The sequence below is a fragment of the Halichoerus grypus genome, chromosome 7 (assembly GCF_964656455.1).
Source record: "Halichoerus grypus chromosome 7, mHalGry1.hap1.1, whole genome shotgun sequence".
Taxonomy (NCBI): Eukaryota; Metazoa; Chordata; class Mammalia; order Carnivora; family Phocidae; genus Halichoerus; species Halichoerus grypus.
In genome coordinates, this window is record NC_135718.1 from 68536581 (window position 1) to 68552085 (window position 15505).

General features: G+C 45.9%; 1 protein-coding gene across 2 annotated transcripts in view; it reads left to right on the forward strand.

The window, feature by feature from the left end:
• Positions 1-7220: 7220 nt before the first annotated feature.
• The window catches only part of TRIM67 (tripartite motif containing 67), a 50117-nt gene continuing 41832 nt past the window's right edge, over positions 7221-15505 (forward strand). For both annotated transcript variants that reach the window (XM_078077701.1, XM_078077702.1), the window contains exon 1: positions 7221-9030. In XM_078077701.1, coding sequence (XP_077933827.1) covers positions 7993-9030 — 1038 coding nt within the window. In that variant the 5' untranslated portion in view covers positions 7221-7992. The remainder of the gene's footprint in view (positions 9031-15505) is intronic.

Here is a 15505-nt window from a genome sequence, read left to right on the forward strand (position 1 = left end):
GCTGGGATGCCTTGCCTTGTCCGTCTGGACACAACATGTAGCTGTTTCAGCTCTCCTGCCTTTTCATCCATCTGGGCCCTCCATGAAGCTTGTGGCTTCTCAGGCTACTCCTAAAAATTAAAGCTCTGATTCTCTCTGCTTTCAGATCCTCTGATCTGCATGAAGGGTCTGTTCTCCCTATCACTTCACACGGTGCCAGTATGGGACAAGCGGTCTGCAGCATCCTCCTATTGACATGCCAACACTCAACTCTCCAGCTCTCCCTCTAATTCTGTGTTGTCTTCTCTGAAGGACACTTTTGTTTGTTTGGTTATTGTTTCTCCCTAAAGCAAGAGAAACTGATTCTAACTGATCTTATAGTCTTCTAAAAACTATTGTTTATGACAAATTATGCACAGAGTTATTTCAAGCTCAAAACTTTCTTATACTCAAAGTTTGAGAATTACTCTTTTTCTCTTAAAATACTAGCTTTGCCATGAGTTCAAAACCTTATTTGGAAGTCACAAGCCAAGACTTCAATCTCTTTTTTCTCTCTGGTCCTACCATGACCACCATCCCTTTGAGATGGGTATGGAATTTCAATGAAAGGACTTTGAGATAAAGAGAAATAATTGAAAATAAATTATTAAAAAATATTGAGACTATTTGACTAATGTATCAAAATATCATCCAGTTACACATACATAAAAGATGTGCAAGTATGAGTTGGTCACAATTTCTTTATTTAGCATTGTTTCACTAAAAGCTTTCAAATCAATGCTCTTAAACTTTAATCAATGCACAGTGTCAGCACTTAAAAGTCTCTCTTTGCTTCCTGTTTTTTAAAAAAAAAACCTTGTTCTCTATTTTTAGCAAGTCCATTACTTCTGTGTTTTCTTTGCTCTGTGATATCTGCCTTAGATATTAAGCTCCTCTAGAGCAGAGATTGTATTTTTCCTAAATGCTACATCCATTATCTGAGAGATTGGTTCTGATAGCTCTTCCATCTTCCTTTGTCACTCACACAAGACATGTGGCTCACTTTCCCAACTATCCTCAAATACAGTCCTATATTTGAGCCAAAGTAGCCTACTTTCAGTTCACTTATTACAATATCTGTTGAGAATATAACATATAACATATGTTGGGGGGACAGGAAAGTATAAGAGTAATAATACCTAACATTTGTTGAACACTACATACTGCCCACTCTTCTTAATGTTTTACATGTGTTACTTCACTAAGTTGTCCCAATTCTTTGAGGGATATACTGTTACTATCTCCACCTACAGCCAAGGAATCCAAGTCGCCAAGATTAAGCATCTTGCCAAAAATTTCCCAGCTACAACCAGGATTCCAACCCATGTAGTCCAGCTCCAAAGCCCTTACTTCCAATATCTGTACTGCCTCAAAACTCAGAAGGTTTGTCAAATTTCTCTTAAAACCTGAGGGATCCTTAGGTGGAAATAAGTCAAAATATGATTGAAATTAAGAAGCTACAGTCTGCCTAAGTGTATAGTGACTTCCCTGTCATAAAGGAATGCTTCTGGCTGCGGATTGGATGGTGACATGGTTTGAGTCATCTCTAGCACTTTGCCACACAGAAGATGCCCTGCCCGATGGCCTATATGTTGTCTTCCCTTCGTGGTATATCCTTTCTGGGGAGACGGGTGAATAAAGCTATGAGGTTGAAAGCACTTCTGCACAATGGTCCACAACTTCTTCTCTGATTTTTCTTATTCCTACCAATTGACCAACTTGTTTACAAACTTTGAGGGTTGGCTCTTTGTTTTATTATGGGAGACAGACTTATAGACACTACCAAGTACATTCTAACAGCCCACTGATTTCCTGTCTAAAAGAATATTGAGGGGAGAAAATAAGGACATCATGCAGCCATGACTTCTGCTGTGGTCAGGCAGAGGAAGCATGGAGCCCAACAAAGGGAAGTCAATGGCCCATTCGTGTTGGTGGTTAGGGTGAGAGCAAAGGGAGAGGTGAAGCTTAAGAGGTCAAGCTATGGGTAGAAAACAGCATCTAAGAATTAAAAGAGCAAAAACAAAGAGTAGTCAAGGCTATTATTCAATAAAAACAGGTTGAAAGCAGAAAAATGTCAACATCCAGATGGAGTTGATTGAAGTATCCGACTAAATAAGGGCATTACCTTAATCACTTGAATAAGCAGATGGGTCAACCCAATCTTGTCTTTTTTAACTCTTTTCTGAGTGCCTATCTTTTCTGAAAGGAAAGAAGGACATCATAATATCACGAAGGCAGAGGGTATTTCATGTAAACTAAAGGTAGGAGTGTAGCTGGGTCTCAGAAACATGCAAGGTTGTGGGACCCTCAGAAGACCCTCTTTCTTTACTGTCTCTGCATTTCAGCCTGACTCTTCACTCTCTGCTTCTTTTGCTTTTTCTAAGATCACAACAGCTCATTAACTTTGATTTTAAAGGCCCATCCCATCTGGATTCTTTCTCTGGATTCCAATTCTACATTCTAGGAAGAGAAGATTCTAACTGACCCAGCCTGGTCAGGTGACTGCCCTTGGACTAAACAATTGTGCCTAGATTTGGGATCAAGTTGAATTAGCATGACTGATGAGAATCTGCCATGTAAGCCAGAGCCCATCTTTCATTTTCATCATCTCCCAGGCCAGTCTATGTTGCTGTAAGGATCAGATTAGATACTATATATGAAAGGATGCTATGAAAATGTAAAATACTATTACAATTTTCATGACTGAAATTTGTAACCATGGGGAAATATTTGAAATTGCTTTTATGGTAATAATACTAGTTTCCATGCAGTATGAAGATACTCTGGATATATAAAGAGCCCTGTAAATTGGAGTCAATTTGTTTCATCTGATATTTTATTCCAAACCCTTTTGCTTGCAAAGGATGCAGCGAGAGAAAGATGGCCTTTCCGAGACCATCCTTATCTGTAGAGAAGAGTCTCGACATTGGAGGAGGTGTGGGGCAATCATTATTTGGTACTCAAAAGGTTAGAAGACTGTTAAGCACCAGTCTGAAAGGGAAAGTGGCTGGATTTTAAGATTCCTCTATAGGATCTGTCTTCTGGAGAAGAAGCCAGTTTTATGGCCTGGAGAGGATGCTTTGTGTTGCTAGCGGTAATTGTTCCTCATTAACTTTGCCACAAAGCAGCTTTGGTGCTCTGTGCATAGCAGTGGATGTGGCCGCTTTTTTCTAGTTAAATTCAAACTACTTTAGACCATATGGTTCCTGGGCTATAGATTTTTATTAAATTTCCTGAATCGTCCTACACTGTAAAAAAATAAACAAACAAAAACTTAAAAGAAAAATATCAGGGCGCCTGGGTGGCTCAGTTGGTTGGGCGACTGCCTTCGGCTCAGGTCATGATCCTGGAGTCCCTGGATCGAGTCCCACATCGGGCTCCCTGCTCGGCAGGGAGTCTGCTTCTCCCTCTGACCCTCCCCCCTCTCATGTGCTCTCTCTCTCATTCTCTCTCTCTCAAATAAATAAATAAAATCTTTAAAAAATAAAAAAAAGGAAAAAAATAAAAAAAGAAAAATATCATGGTTTCATCTAAAAATTTCAAGGATTCTTATGCTTAAAATACAGCATCTATTTTTAGTTGATAAAGCCTTAAATACCTTTCTATTTCATACTGGAAATTCAAAGGACAAAACAGATTGATTATGTTACTTGTAACTTGCTGTGTTAGTTTGAGTAAGTTACTCAACTTATTTGTACTTTTTTGGGAGGAGAGGCAACTTATTCTGCCTCTGGAGTGTTTCTGGGACACTTAAGCATAAAAACCATCCTGGAGGGGTGAGTCAGTTAAGCATCTGACTCTTGATTTTGGCTCAGGTCATGATCTCAGGGTCCTGAGATCGAGCCTCCCACGTCCAGCTCTGCGCTCAGTCTGCTTGTCCCTCTCCCTCTGCTCCTACCCCCACTCATGCTCTCTTTCTCTAAAATACATAAAATCTTAAAAAGAAAAAATCCTGGAGCACAAAGAAACTCATGGCAGAATGTTTTTCTCTGCCTTGATGACAGTGCATTGTAGAGTTTTAATTACTAATGTGCTGTTCCAATGTGTCCAAATGCTTCTCTTTTAGAAGAAACAGGGCTATGGGAAATGGAGTACTTAGGATGACACTAGAGAGATTTATGTTCATAACCAGGAATTAAATATGGGGCCATCTTTCTGAGATCCATAAGTAGTTTAGAATAGAGACGGAGATGACCAAAGGAAAGAGAAGCACATAGAAATAATTAAACACTAAGATGATCAGAAGTAAAGGATATTAAGAAAATTGCTGCATTGCTAAAAAACAAAATTCAACTGAGTAAATTTTAAAAATCTTATTGGTTTTATTCAGTGATTCATGAATTGGGCAGCATCCCATCTAGCAGATAGAAAGGAGCTCTTTGAAGCTATACAAAATGAAAGACTTTTATTTGCACAAGGAAGTCATACTAGATTAAAAAAAAATGGGTTGGTTATTACAAGGTGACTTTCTCTAGGGGATGACAAGGCTCTTTAGGCAGATTACCTAGTGAGTGCTAATCAGGCGATTTCTGATTGACTGGTTCCAGACTTCATTTCTAGGAGAGCCAAAATTGTAATTAAGTTAAGTCTCAGTTCGGTGAGTCACTTAGCATAAGTGACTCCATTTTGGGCCTGTTGTCTTTAACAGCACATGCACACATAGACACACACACACACACACACACACACACAAGAACAAAAAGAAAATAACCTATTTGAACCTGAGATTTAAAAGGAGAAAATTTCCATGTGGATCTGTTGATACCGTCTGCAGGAAAGAAAGGAAGATTTCCACTAGAGCTATAATTTTCTACACCTATGGCATGTGGCAAAGTTGGGATGGAAAGAGAGCTTTTTATAGGCAATGTTGACAATCGTTAGTAGTTATGGTTCTATACAGTGAAATGTTGGAACTGGCTGTGGAACCTCAGATCATACAAAGCCGCTGTAGAATACCCATCTCCCAAGTGAGCAATGCCTTAGCAACAGTGCAGTACAAGGCTAAGCTGATAGATTGTGGAATTGAGGTGGTGGGGATGGAGGGCATGAGAGAAATGCATAGGTGTACAATTCTGATGTATTAGATGAGCTTCCTCCCCAAGGAAACAAAATCATGCTCAGCCTGAGTGACAGAGTTATTGGAATTGTAGGTCCTCTGTACAGGGAAAGATTTATATACCCCTCCAGCAGCCCTCCCCATGCCCCTAAGCAGTTTACCTTAGTCTGAAAATGACAAAGAGTGGGTCTCAGGTTTATGACTACTTAGTGGGGGAGGAGGCTGTTTACAATAGAACCAGAGGTTCTTACTTTCCTTGCAGTCACCAGGAGGCTGGGCTGGGCTGGGCTGGGCTGGACTGAGAGATCACAATGTTAAAATGACAAGAAATGCATCTTCGAGTGCATTCAATCATAGACCTACCTATACTCATGCCAGGCATCCAGGACCTGATACTGTAGCAACTTTCTTGAAGGCTTATCAAAGCGTTGCAGGCAGGATCCAGCTCATTAAGACTTTATCTATAGAAGGCGGATTAGGACAGGCTTGTCACCATCTTCCACCTGGGGATACTTGATACCTGGTTAAATAATTGTTCTAAGCCCCCTATAGCTGAAGGGAAGTCACGTCAGGTCTCTTAACCTCCGCGGGGCTCTATCTGGCACGAGGTTGACCTGCCTGCTCTTCAACCTTAAGACAAACTGGAGCCAGGCTGCTCAATACAAAACCGAACTGAAGAGTCATTGGATGTTAAAGCCGGAAGTAGGCTATGCAATTTGTATTTAGGATTACTTCATTTAGTTCGCATACATAATTTGACTCATTTGACAGATGCAAGATCAGAGACTAGGAAAGCAAAAGCAAGCTGCTCAGGGTGAGGAGACTGCTCAGTAAAGGAGCTGGCAATCCCAAAGTTCGGGGCCGGGCCTTACAGACTACTGTCAGGAGAGCATCGCCACCCCTCTCCCCCAGAGGTCTACCTGCGAGGGATCCTTGTCCCTTAGACACCAAGCCGTAGTCAGGGCTGCAGCCTTTTCCTGCTGTAACCCGCCAGCCAGAGCAGCCCCCTCACCCGGTGACTAGCAAATGCTGAGACTCCACGCATTGCTCTGTGGCGCCTATCTTGTCTTTGTTTGGAGTACTGGAAAATCTGAGAACGGGGGAGGGAGGCGTGACTTCAATATTCATATCATTTCTAAACAAACGATTTCCTAATTTGTGGCTGTTTCATGCCTGGTGACACTTCTGTAGGCAGAGCCTGCCGCGCGGCGAGCCCTTCCTTCTGCCTATCCCCACCCACCGAGCCCTCGGCCTCCCCCCACCATCCTTCCTTCGGCAGCTGAGAGAGAACAGCGGAGCAGGCGAAACAGCCAGGGCCGCGGGTGGGAGGCTGTTCCCGTAGCCCGTGGCTGGCGTGGAGATTTCCCCATTCATAAAACGAACACCTCTGCTCCCTGACTTCCCGCCGGCCCCAAACCGCCCCATCCGCAGCAGGGTAGGACTGGGTCCCGGGTGCCCTGTTCCAAGGGCCAACGGGCCTAAACTGGCGCGTTTTCGCGTTTCGCCAGGGAGTCCCATTTTAGAAATCCTACCTTGTGTCCTCACTCAGACTGTATGGACGACTGGCATCGACCGCGGATGAGAACTCTTGGTTGAAACCAAGAGAGAAAATGGCTTGTGGTTCAATCCGTAAATAAAACCTCACCCTTTGGCTTCAGGTTGTCCGACATTTTGTGACTTGCATTTTTTGCTCTGTCATAGATTCGGGAAGCGACTGTCAAACCATGCTACCTATCCATTTGTAAACAACTGGCTTTTTAGGTCCCCTTCTTTTATGGTGGTGGGTGGGGGCGCGGGAGTGGGCACGGGGGAAGATGGCAGGGGCGGGGCAGGGCGTTGTACTAATTCAAGATGCAATCTCCATCCAAATAATAGATTATTATTAACCACGATCCTCTCTACGAAACCCTTAAAATTGCCCCTTGACTCCCCTAGCAGCAAAAGGCGAGCCCTTATTCGCTGAGCTGACGCCTCCTCGGCTCCCCCCGCCCCCCACTACTCTCCGCTCTGGAAATTACAACTCCTCAGCACGCCGCGCGGGGAGGCGGCGGCGGCGGCGGCGGGAGGGAGGCGGGGAGGGGATTCCCGAGCCAGCCGGGCACTCGCCCTCCGCCCGCCGGCTGCAGCGTCGCGCGACCAAGGTCAGAGGCGCCGCAGGCGCGGCAGCAGCGAACCAAGGCAGCGGGTCAGTCCTTGCCGCGGGGAAAAAGCCCCAGGGCGCATTTGGTTCGCACCAGCAGCCACCGGGGAGGGCGGCGAGCGGAGGTCTCGGAGCCAGCCGGGCCCCGCCAAGACAGTCGCTGGAGCTGCGACCCTGCACGCCAGGTGGCGGCCGCTCAGTCCGCGCGCGAGGCGCGGCGGCTCCACCTCAAGCTCTGGGCGCTGTCCGTCGCCTCGTGGTGCTGAACCCAGCCCCACGGCCAAGGGGCCTGCTCACCCGCCTTCTCACCTACTGATCGCTCTGATTGGGGCGGGGCCGGAGCAAAAGGGAGCCCCTGAGCAGCTGCCCACTGGAGACGAGGGGTTGAAACCGAACAGCCAGGGAACGGCAGCCCGGCCGCTGGTCCTGATGTGCAGAGGAGACGCGCGCTGCAGCCAGCGGCGGCGCTAGTGCTGATTCATCACCTAGAGCGCCTCACAGGCCATCGAGAGGGCAGCCGACTGGCTCCGGACCCTGGCCGCAGGTTGAAGCCGCTGGCGCAGGAGCCTCGCGGGCAGGAGGTGAGGACCCTCCCCCTTCTCTTGCCCCCAGCGGTCCTAGGGCGGTGGCCCCAGGACAGAGAGAGGGGCGTGCCCCCGGGCTGTGAAGTGGCCATGCCTGTGTAATGCCCTCGCTTGCAGCCTCTCCGGTGCTAACCACGCTTGGTCCCCTCCGCCTGTCTCCGGAGCTGTGAGCAGCTCGGCCTGCCCGCGCCGCGATGGAGGAGGAGCTGAAGTGCCCCGTGTGCGGCTCCCTGTTTCGGGAGCCCATCATCTTGCCCTGTTCCCACAACGTCTGCCTTCCTTGCGCTCGCACCATCGCCGTGCAGACACCGGACGGTGAGCAGCACCTGCCCCAGCCGCTTCTGCACTCCCGGGGCTCGGGGCTACCCGCCGGCGCCGGCGCGGCGCCCCCTCTGGACCACGACGCTGCGGCGGGGCCGGCCTGCAGCGGCGCGAGCGGGAGCGCAGCCGGCGGCCTGGGCGGCGGTGCGGGAGGTGGCGGGGACCACGCGGACAAGCTGAGCTTGTACAGTGAGACAGACAGCGGTTATGGTTCCTACACCCCCAGCCTCAAGTCCCCCAACGGGGTTCGCGTGCTGCCCATGGTGCCTGCACCGCCTGGCTCTTCGGCCGCCGCGGCCCGGGGTGCCGCCTGCTCCTCGCTGTCCTCGTCCTCCTCAAGCTCCATCACGTGCCCGCAGTGCCACCGCAGCGCGTCCCTGGACCACCGAGGCCTGCGCGGCTTCCAGCGCAACCGGCTGCTCGAGGCCATCGTGCAACGGTACCAGCAGGGCCGCGGGGCCGTGCACGGGGCGTCCGCAGCCGCTGCAGTGGCCATCTGCCAGTTGTGCGACCGCACCCCGCCGGAGCCGGCCGCCACGCTGTGCGAGCAGTGCGACGTGCTCTACTGCGCTGCCTGCCAGCTCAAATGCCATCCATCCCGAGGACCCTTCGCTAAGCATCGCTTGGTGCAGCCGCCGCCGCCGCCCGCGCCCGCCGAGGCCGCCTCAGCATCCCCAGGCGCGGCCCAGGGCGCCCCCAGCGGAGGCGGCGGCTGCAAGAGCCCGGGGGGCGCCGGAGCGGCGGGGGGCAGCTCGGCCCGCAAGTTCCCTACGTGCCCCGAACACGAAATGGAGAACTACAGCATGTACTGCGTGAGCTGCCGAACCCCGGTGTGCTACCTGTGCCTGGAGGAGGGCCGTCACGGCAAGCACGAGGTGAAGCCGCTGGGAGCCATGTGGAAGCAGCACAAGGTGAGCGCAGGCTGGGCAGGGCGCGGGGGCACAGGTGCAAAGAAGAGGGTGTGAGAAGGGTGCCTGGCCTTTTCCCTGGAGAGTTGGCAGAAGGCAGGAATTACTTCATTCATTCATTCATTCGTTCATTCCCTCCTCAGTCATTTGACAAATGCTGAAATGAATCCAGTGCTCTGAACGGGGTGTTGGGAATGGGAAGGGCATGCAAAGATGACTTACTCGGCCCTTCCCCCCTGAGATCGTATGATTCTATACAAAGGGCACCCAGAATGCAGAAGCAGGGCTTTTTCATTCCCAAAGTTGACTTACAAATTATCCTGAGGGCCCTTCCGGATTTATGGCATCGAGGGCCCCCTTCCTCCGTGGAAAAAGATTTTTTAAGTGCAAGTGTTCCCACCCACTTGTGGGAAAATGTCCGATGCCTCCTCGCGCTTGGTTCATCTTCCCTGAAGGCAGGAAGGATACTATCCCAGCCCTCAGTGAAAGGACACACTATTTCCTACAGAGCAGAATTCCCCTCAGCTTTCAGAGCAGAAATTTGCCTACTCTCTCAAAGCGTCTCCAGCCCTTTCTACCCCCAGAATGCCTCTCAGCCTAGAGGGAAGATATAATTCCTCGTGGGCCTTATTTGAGAATTTGGGTGTGTGCCCTTTTAAGAAGGGAGCATCATTTTCCCCCAGAGACTTTCTCTTGCTGGGACTCTGCCACTCATGGCAGCGGGAATGTGGGGACCCTGCCAATCAAGTCATACTTTCCTCTGCAGGCTGCTGTAAGCCTTCTTCCCCAGTGACTTGCCTGGGGCTGCCACCTCCCAAGTGAAAATGGAACAGCCTCTAAGTGCCAACTCGTGGCTATCAGTGTGTCCTCAGTACCTGACCCTGGGAGGGAGAATCCTCAAAATCAGGTCAAATCCTTGTTCAGGTCCCCAGGCGAGAGTGGGGTCAGTTCTTCTAATGAACATTCACCTTAATTTTCTATCCAAAGGCCAAGCCACACAACTGGACTATTTGGCACCTGAGGTCAGTGATTCTGGCCTGACAGAGTTAGAGTCCCTTGTTTGATGACCCCAACTACATCGGCAAATTTGGACACTTATCATTCAATAACCTCTTTCCAGTAAACTCTCACTCCCCAAAGAGGTAGAAGGTCTCCAAATGGCCCAACATGAACTATGTATTCTGCTTGAGGAGGAAAGACATAAGCAATTTGCCATGGTTACCTTGTATCATCCAACTGGAAATGGACAAAAAAGGTAACATAGATGAGAAGAGAAGGGACTAATCTTTCCTATTATAGATTTGTTGTATTCAGTTACTATATAATTTCATCTGCTACAATGTGTGTGCTATTATTGTAATTTAACATTTTCAAATCAGAAAATCAGAAAAGAAATGGGAAAAACATTAGACATCCACCTTGGAGTGGGAAATTTGCAGAAGAGACATCATTTCACAAATAAAGAAAGTGATCAGTTGCCAAGACAGGAAGTGTAGGTTCACATTCAGATTTCACAAGCTGTTACCTTTCACAGCCTAGAGGCCAGAACTAGTTCTAGGTGTTTCCACATAAATCTTTAGACTCAGTGGAGAGTGGAAACCAACATGAATTGAGATGAACATGCAATCTTAAAAGATACTAAGACTCTGGCCAGGAAAAGTGAGTTGGATAATGAGCTATGGTTTCAAGAACGAAGATTATGCAGGAAAAAAATCATTGGTCATCCTTCCCTTGGTACCCACGGCACTTTTCGAACATTTCTATCCTCAACCAACAATGCAAAGTTATGAGGAAATATTGTAAGCACGTGTGATATTTGCTCAACCAAGTGGGAAAGTTATCTGTGGGAAACAGGACTATGCAGAATCTGGTGTCTCAATTTTATACGCATTGCCACAGCTTCAGGGAACTAAGACATCCTCCCAAATCCAGAAGGAATGATGTAAGATACTTTTCAAGAATGAATAGAAGTTCTTCTGTTATCTTTTAGCAGGTGCTATTTTTCTACAGAAAGGACGATTGTTGAGTGTTTATGAGCGGCTCAAGGAGGGACTAGGGAGCACATGTGGAGTGTTTGGTCTGGTTTTGTGGGCAGGTGTCTAGAACTCCACTGTGAAGGTGGTTACTTTTGAAAGAGAAACTGGAACACTCGATTTCACACTCCCACGGGGACAGTTTAAATTCTTCAGTAAAACTTAAAGCCTCTGTTGTTATTATCCAAAACTCCCAGCAGCCTTGACAAAGCCTTGTGGTACTACCAGAACTAGATTTGGGACAGAAACATTTCCCTAACGCTCCTGTGACTGCAGGAATCTTCATTAAAGCCCTGCTCTAATTCCTCCCAAGCGTGACTGGGGCTTGCCATCTAATTAGTGATTCTTCAGCAAAGAGACTTCTAAGTGACACTGAAATCTATTTTAAAACAAGGTTGATTATCACCTTTTGGAAAATGGTGTAAAAACTTTAGGTTTGGGCTAAACACATTTTTATGTATTTAATTTCTTATTGAAGTATAATTGGCATACGATATTCTATTAGGTTTGCATGTACATCATAGGGATTCAACATTTATGTACATTGCAAACTGACCACCATGATACATCTAATTACCATCTGTCCCCATACAAAGTTAATACAATACTATTGACTGTGTTCCCCAAGTGCTATACATTATATCCCCTGACTTAGTTATTTTATAACTGACAGTTTGTATCTCTTGGTCCCCTTCACTCATTTCTCACACCCCCCAAACCCCTTCCCCTCTGGCAACCATCCCTCTGTTCTTTGCATCTATGAGTCTGGGTTGTCTTTTGTTTATTTGTTCGTTTTGTTTTTTAGATTCCACTTATAAGTGAAATCATGTGGTATTTGTCTTTCTCTGACTTATTTCACTTAGCATAATACCCTCAAGGTCCATCCATGTTGTCACAAGCGGCAAGATTTCAGTCTTTTTATGGCTGAGTAGTATTCCATTGCTGTGTGTGTGTGTGTGTGTGTGTGTGTGTCTGTGTGTGTGTGTGTCTGTGTGTGTGTGTGTACCACATCTTCTTTATCTGTTCGTCTATTGATGGGCCCTTAGGTTGTTTCCATATGTTGGTTATTGTAACACATTTTTAGATAATTCTTCTGGAAAAGGATTAATCATTTCAAAGAAACTCTGATGTGAGAAAACAATATGTTGTGAAAGATAGGACACAGAAGGGGAGCTCTCCAGGAGAGCTTTTGTCTTTTTGCCTTTTGATCATGGAATTCTAATTTTCCTGAAGCCAGGCGGAAAGGATCATTGTGAGCTGTATCTCTCCCCGAGAGTGACACATCACAGAACGTCAACCAGTTCGTCTGTAACTCCTGCTGGGTGCAAATGGTCAACCCTGAATTAAAATGGGTAGAAATTGATTCCTGAACTGAGGTATAAAATGCTGGATAAACCCTTCTTTAGAAGTCTTTGGAGAACCCTGGAAAATAAGAGAGTATTAAAACAAAATCTCCTTGATACCCCAGGATTACTGTTCCTAATGAGTCAGCACTTCGCAAGAGCAAAGGAGGTGATGAGGCCTAGAAATCTCAGGGAAAACAGGACATCAGGTTACTCTCATGTCTTGAGGGTCTGCCAAAGGGCACTTGGCTTGTCAGCACCATGTTCCTACCTTGTTTTATAAAATGGATAAAGCCTTTAAAGTGGCTCAGATGGTTAAGCGTCTGCCTTCGGCTCAGGTCATGATCCCAGGGTCCTGGGATGGAGCCCCGCATCGGGCTCCCTGCTTGGCGGGGAGCCTGCTTCTCCCTCTCCCTCTACTGTTCCCCCTGCTTGTGCTCTCTCGTTCTCTCTGTCAAATAAATAAATAAAATCTTTAAAAAGAAATAAATAAAAGAAATAATATATAAATAAGAAAGGCAGAACATGTAATCATAGGTGAACTATGATCATAAGTACACTTATTTGAATATCGGTAGTACTTTATAGACCAAGTAATAAATACTTGTTAAGAATTAGAATTACAAATGTAGAAATGTAAAAATTAAATATCTCCAAATTCTAATTTGGAGAGGAAAAAAAATTCTAATGTTTTAGGGTTTTCTTGTAGAGTTCTATCATACATTTATTTTGTGTCTTTTTTCTTTAATAATATAATATAAATATCTTTTCTGTCAGTTATTGTACATCATTTGTGATGACTGCATGCCATTCCTTCATAAGGATTTAATATTTTATTTGATCAACTTCTCGGTGCTGGACTTTAGGTTGTTTTCAGTCTCTGCTGTTATAAACATCTTTCTAGTTAAATCTATGCCTATACTCTTTTTTTTTTCTTCTTAATTATTTCCTTAGGTTAAATTTCTAAATATGGAGATACTATGTGAGAAGATATCTGGCCTTAAGATACTTGCTTAATGTTGCCAAATTGCCTTCCATAAAGTTTATACCTATTTTCTCCCAATAGAAAAATTATGTAAGTAATAAAAAAAATTCATGTAGACAGGGACCATGGGGAGTGAAAATAAGATGGATTATCTTGTTTCTAGTAATTACTGTTTCCTATTTTCATCACATTATTGTTATATCTATTTTTTAAAAGAGGATTACAAGTATCTAGATTTTTATATTTTTAACTACTAGTTGGCAATCTGCCTTCTCTCAAAAATTGGTTTGAGCTGAGCAGCTATTGCCCAAGTACCCCTTTTGATTTGAAGGCCTATGAAAAGACCAAGCCTTCAGGGCTTACCCGAGGCACTTTAGGGTGGGGTTGGATGGGGGGGGAAGAGAGTTTGGTAGAGAGAAGTGCTTGGTAAAACCCTTTGGGGAGGTCTGAGTTCTACTATTCTATGGCTGATTGCTGCACACTAGCTGACGATTCTAAGTCCAGTGCTACTGAATGTTGAAATGGATCAGGGTCCTCAGAGCACATGGCATGGAAATATGCTCAATCTGAATGAAAGCCTGGATTTTTGAGAAGTTGACTCTTTTACCAATTCTGAAGTTCTCAGAAATGAAGTATTAGACTGGCTTCTGTTCCATCTGCCCCGGGTTGTCTAAGAACCAACGGCTAATCTGCTTCAACTTCTGGAAACATGAGCTTACTCTGATAACCTACGTCTACCACAGCTTCTCAAACCACCCTCTGTGTTAACATCACCATGTTTTCAAAGCCACCTGGGCTATAGCCCTGCCCCATGCTTGGATTTAATTCCAAGCAGGTCAGTATTCTGGAACAATTATTAGAAAGAACATTTATGTTAACAACCTTTGAAAGATATGCTTTCCTCAGCACTCCACACATTTGGAAAACAGAAAGTGGGTTTCAGAACAGAAGGCAAAAATCCATAAACTTGAACTGCTTTTACCTTCTTCTTGAAGACTGTTTATAGAGATAGAAGGGTTTAGAATTTGGGAAGACCTTGAAGAATGAGAAAAACCATTACTAGCGGTACATATAGTTCATACTGTACTCGGTGGTGTCGTTCCATGGTTGAGGTATGGTATTTTTAGCCTTCAGTGGGAGGTCCTTTATGTGGATGGATATTCATGGTGATGAGACTTTAGCTGTGGATGTCAACAATGGGGAGAGTTCTACAGGGGAGCTTATCTCTTCATCTTTGAGACAGACTAGGGAAAGGGTTGACCAACTGTCGCCCACCGTCTTTTTTTGTAAATAAAGTTTTACTGGAACAGAGCCATGCTCATTTGTTTACATATTGCTTATGGCTGCATTTCGCTACAGTGGCTGTTGGAAGAGGTGAGTAGCTTCACCAGAGCTCTGTGGACTGCAAAGCCGAAAATATTTACTACCTGGTCCTCTGTAGGGAAACAGTGTGCTACCTCTAGACTAGGACCTGTGACCACAGTGTGGTCAGCTGAGCAATAGCAACTGCCGTACCCAGGAGCTTGCTGGAAATATAGACTCTTGAGACCTGCCTCGGTCGTAATTATGGACTCGGGATTTGCATGTTAGTGAGATCCCGTATTGACTTGTATGTACTTCAAAATTTGAGAAGCCCTGATAGGGATGCTTTTTGGGGTCCAGGACACTGGGCCCGTCCTTCTAACTGTACAAGTCATCTGAGAAATGTGGTGCCCCCTCAAGCCTGAAGCTGATACTCAATATGTGGACTCAGGGAGTCTGAGCAGATTGAACCAGAGAGTCTTACTTAATTACTCCGGCACTAAACAGAATATTTAGGTTCAGCAAATTCTGTGTGCTGGGAGACAATGCAGTGTTCGAGGATCATGTGGCCCAGAGGAGTGGGAATCTCTGAGGGGTGGAGGTGTGTGCAGAGCTGTCTGGGCCCTTCTGGGCTCCAGCATGGGTGTCTCAGGAGAAGGAAATCCTGGACAAATGCTCTTTGCTGCTTTCCTGGATTGAAGAGAAACAGATTTACTGTTTAAAAATCTCTGGATTTCCTTTTGGTTTGCTACTTAGTTGTTCTATAAAGAAACAAAGAGAGTGCTTTATCCACTCTTTAGCCAGTTTTGAAAGGC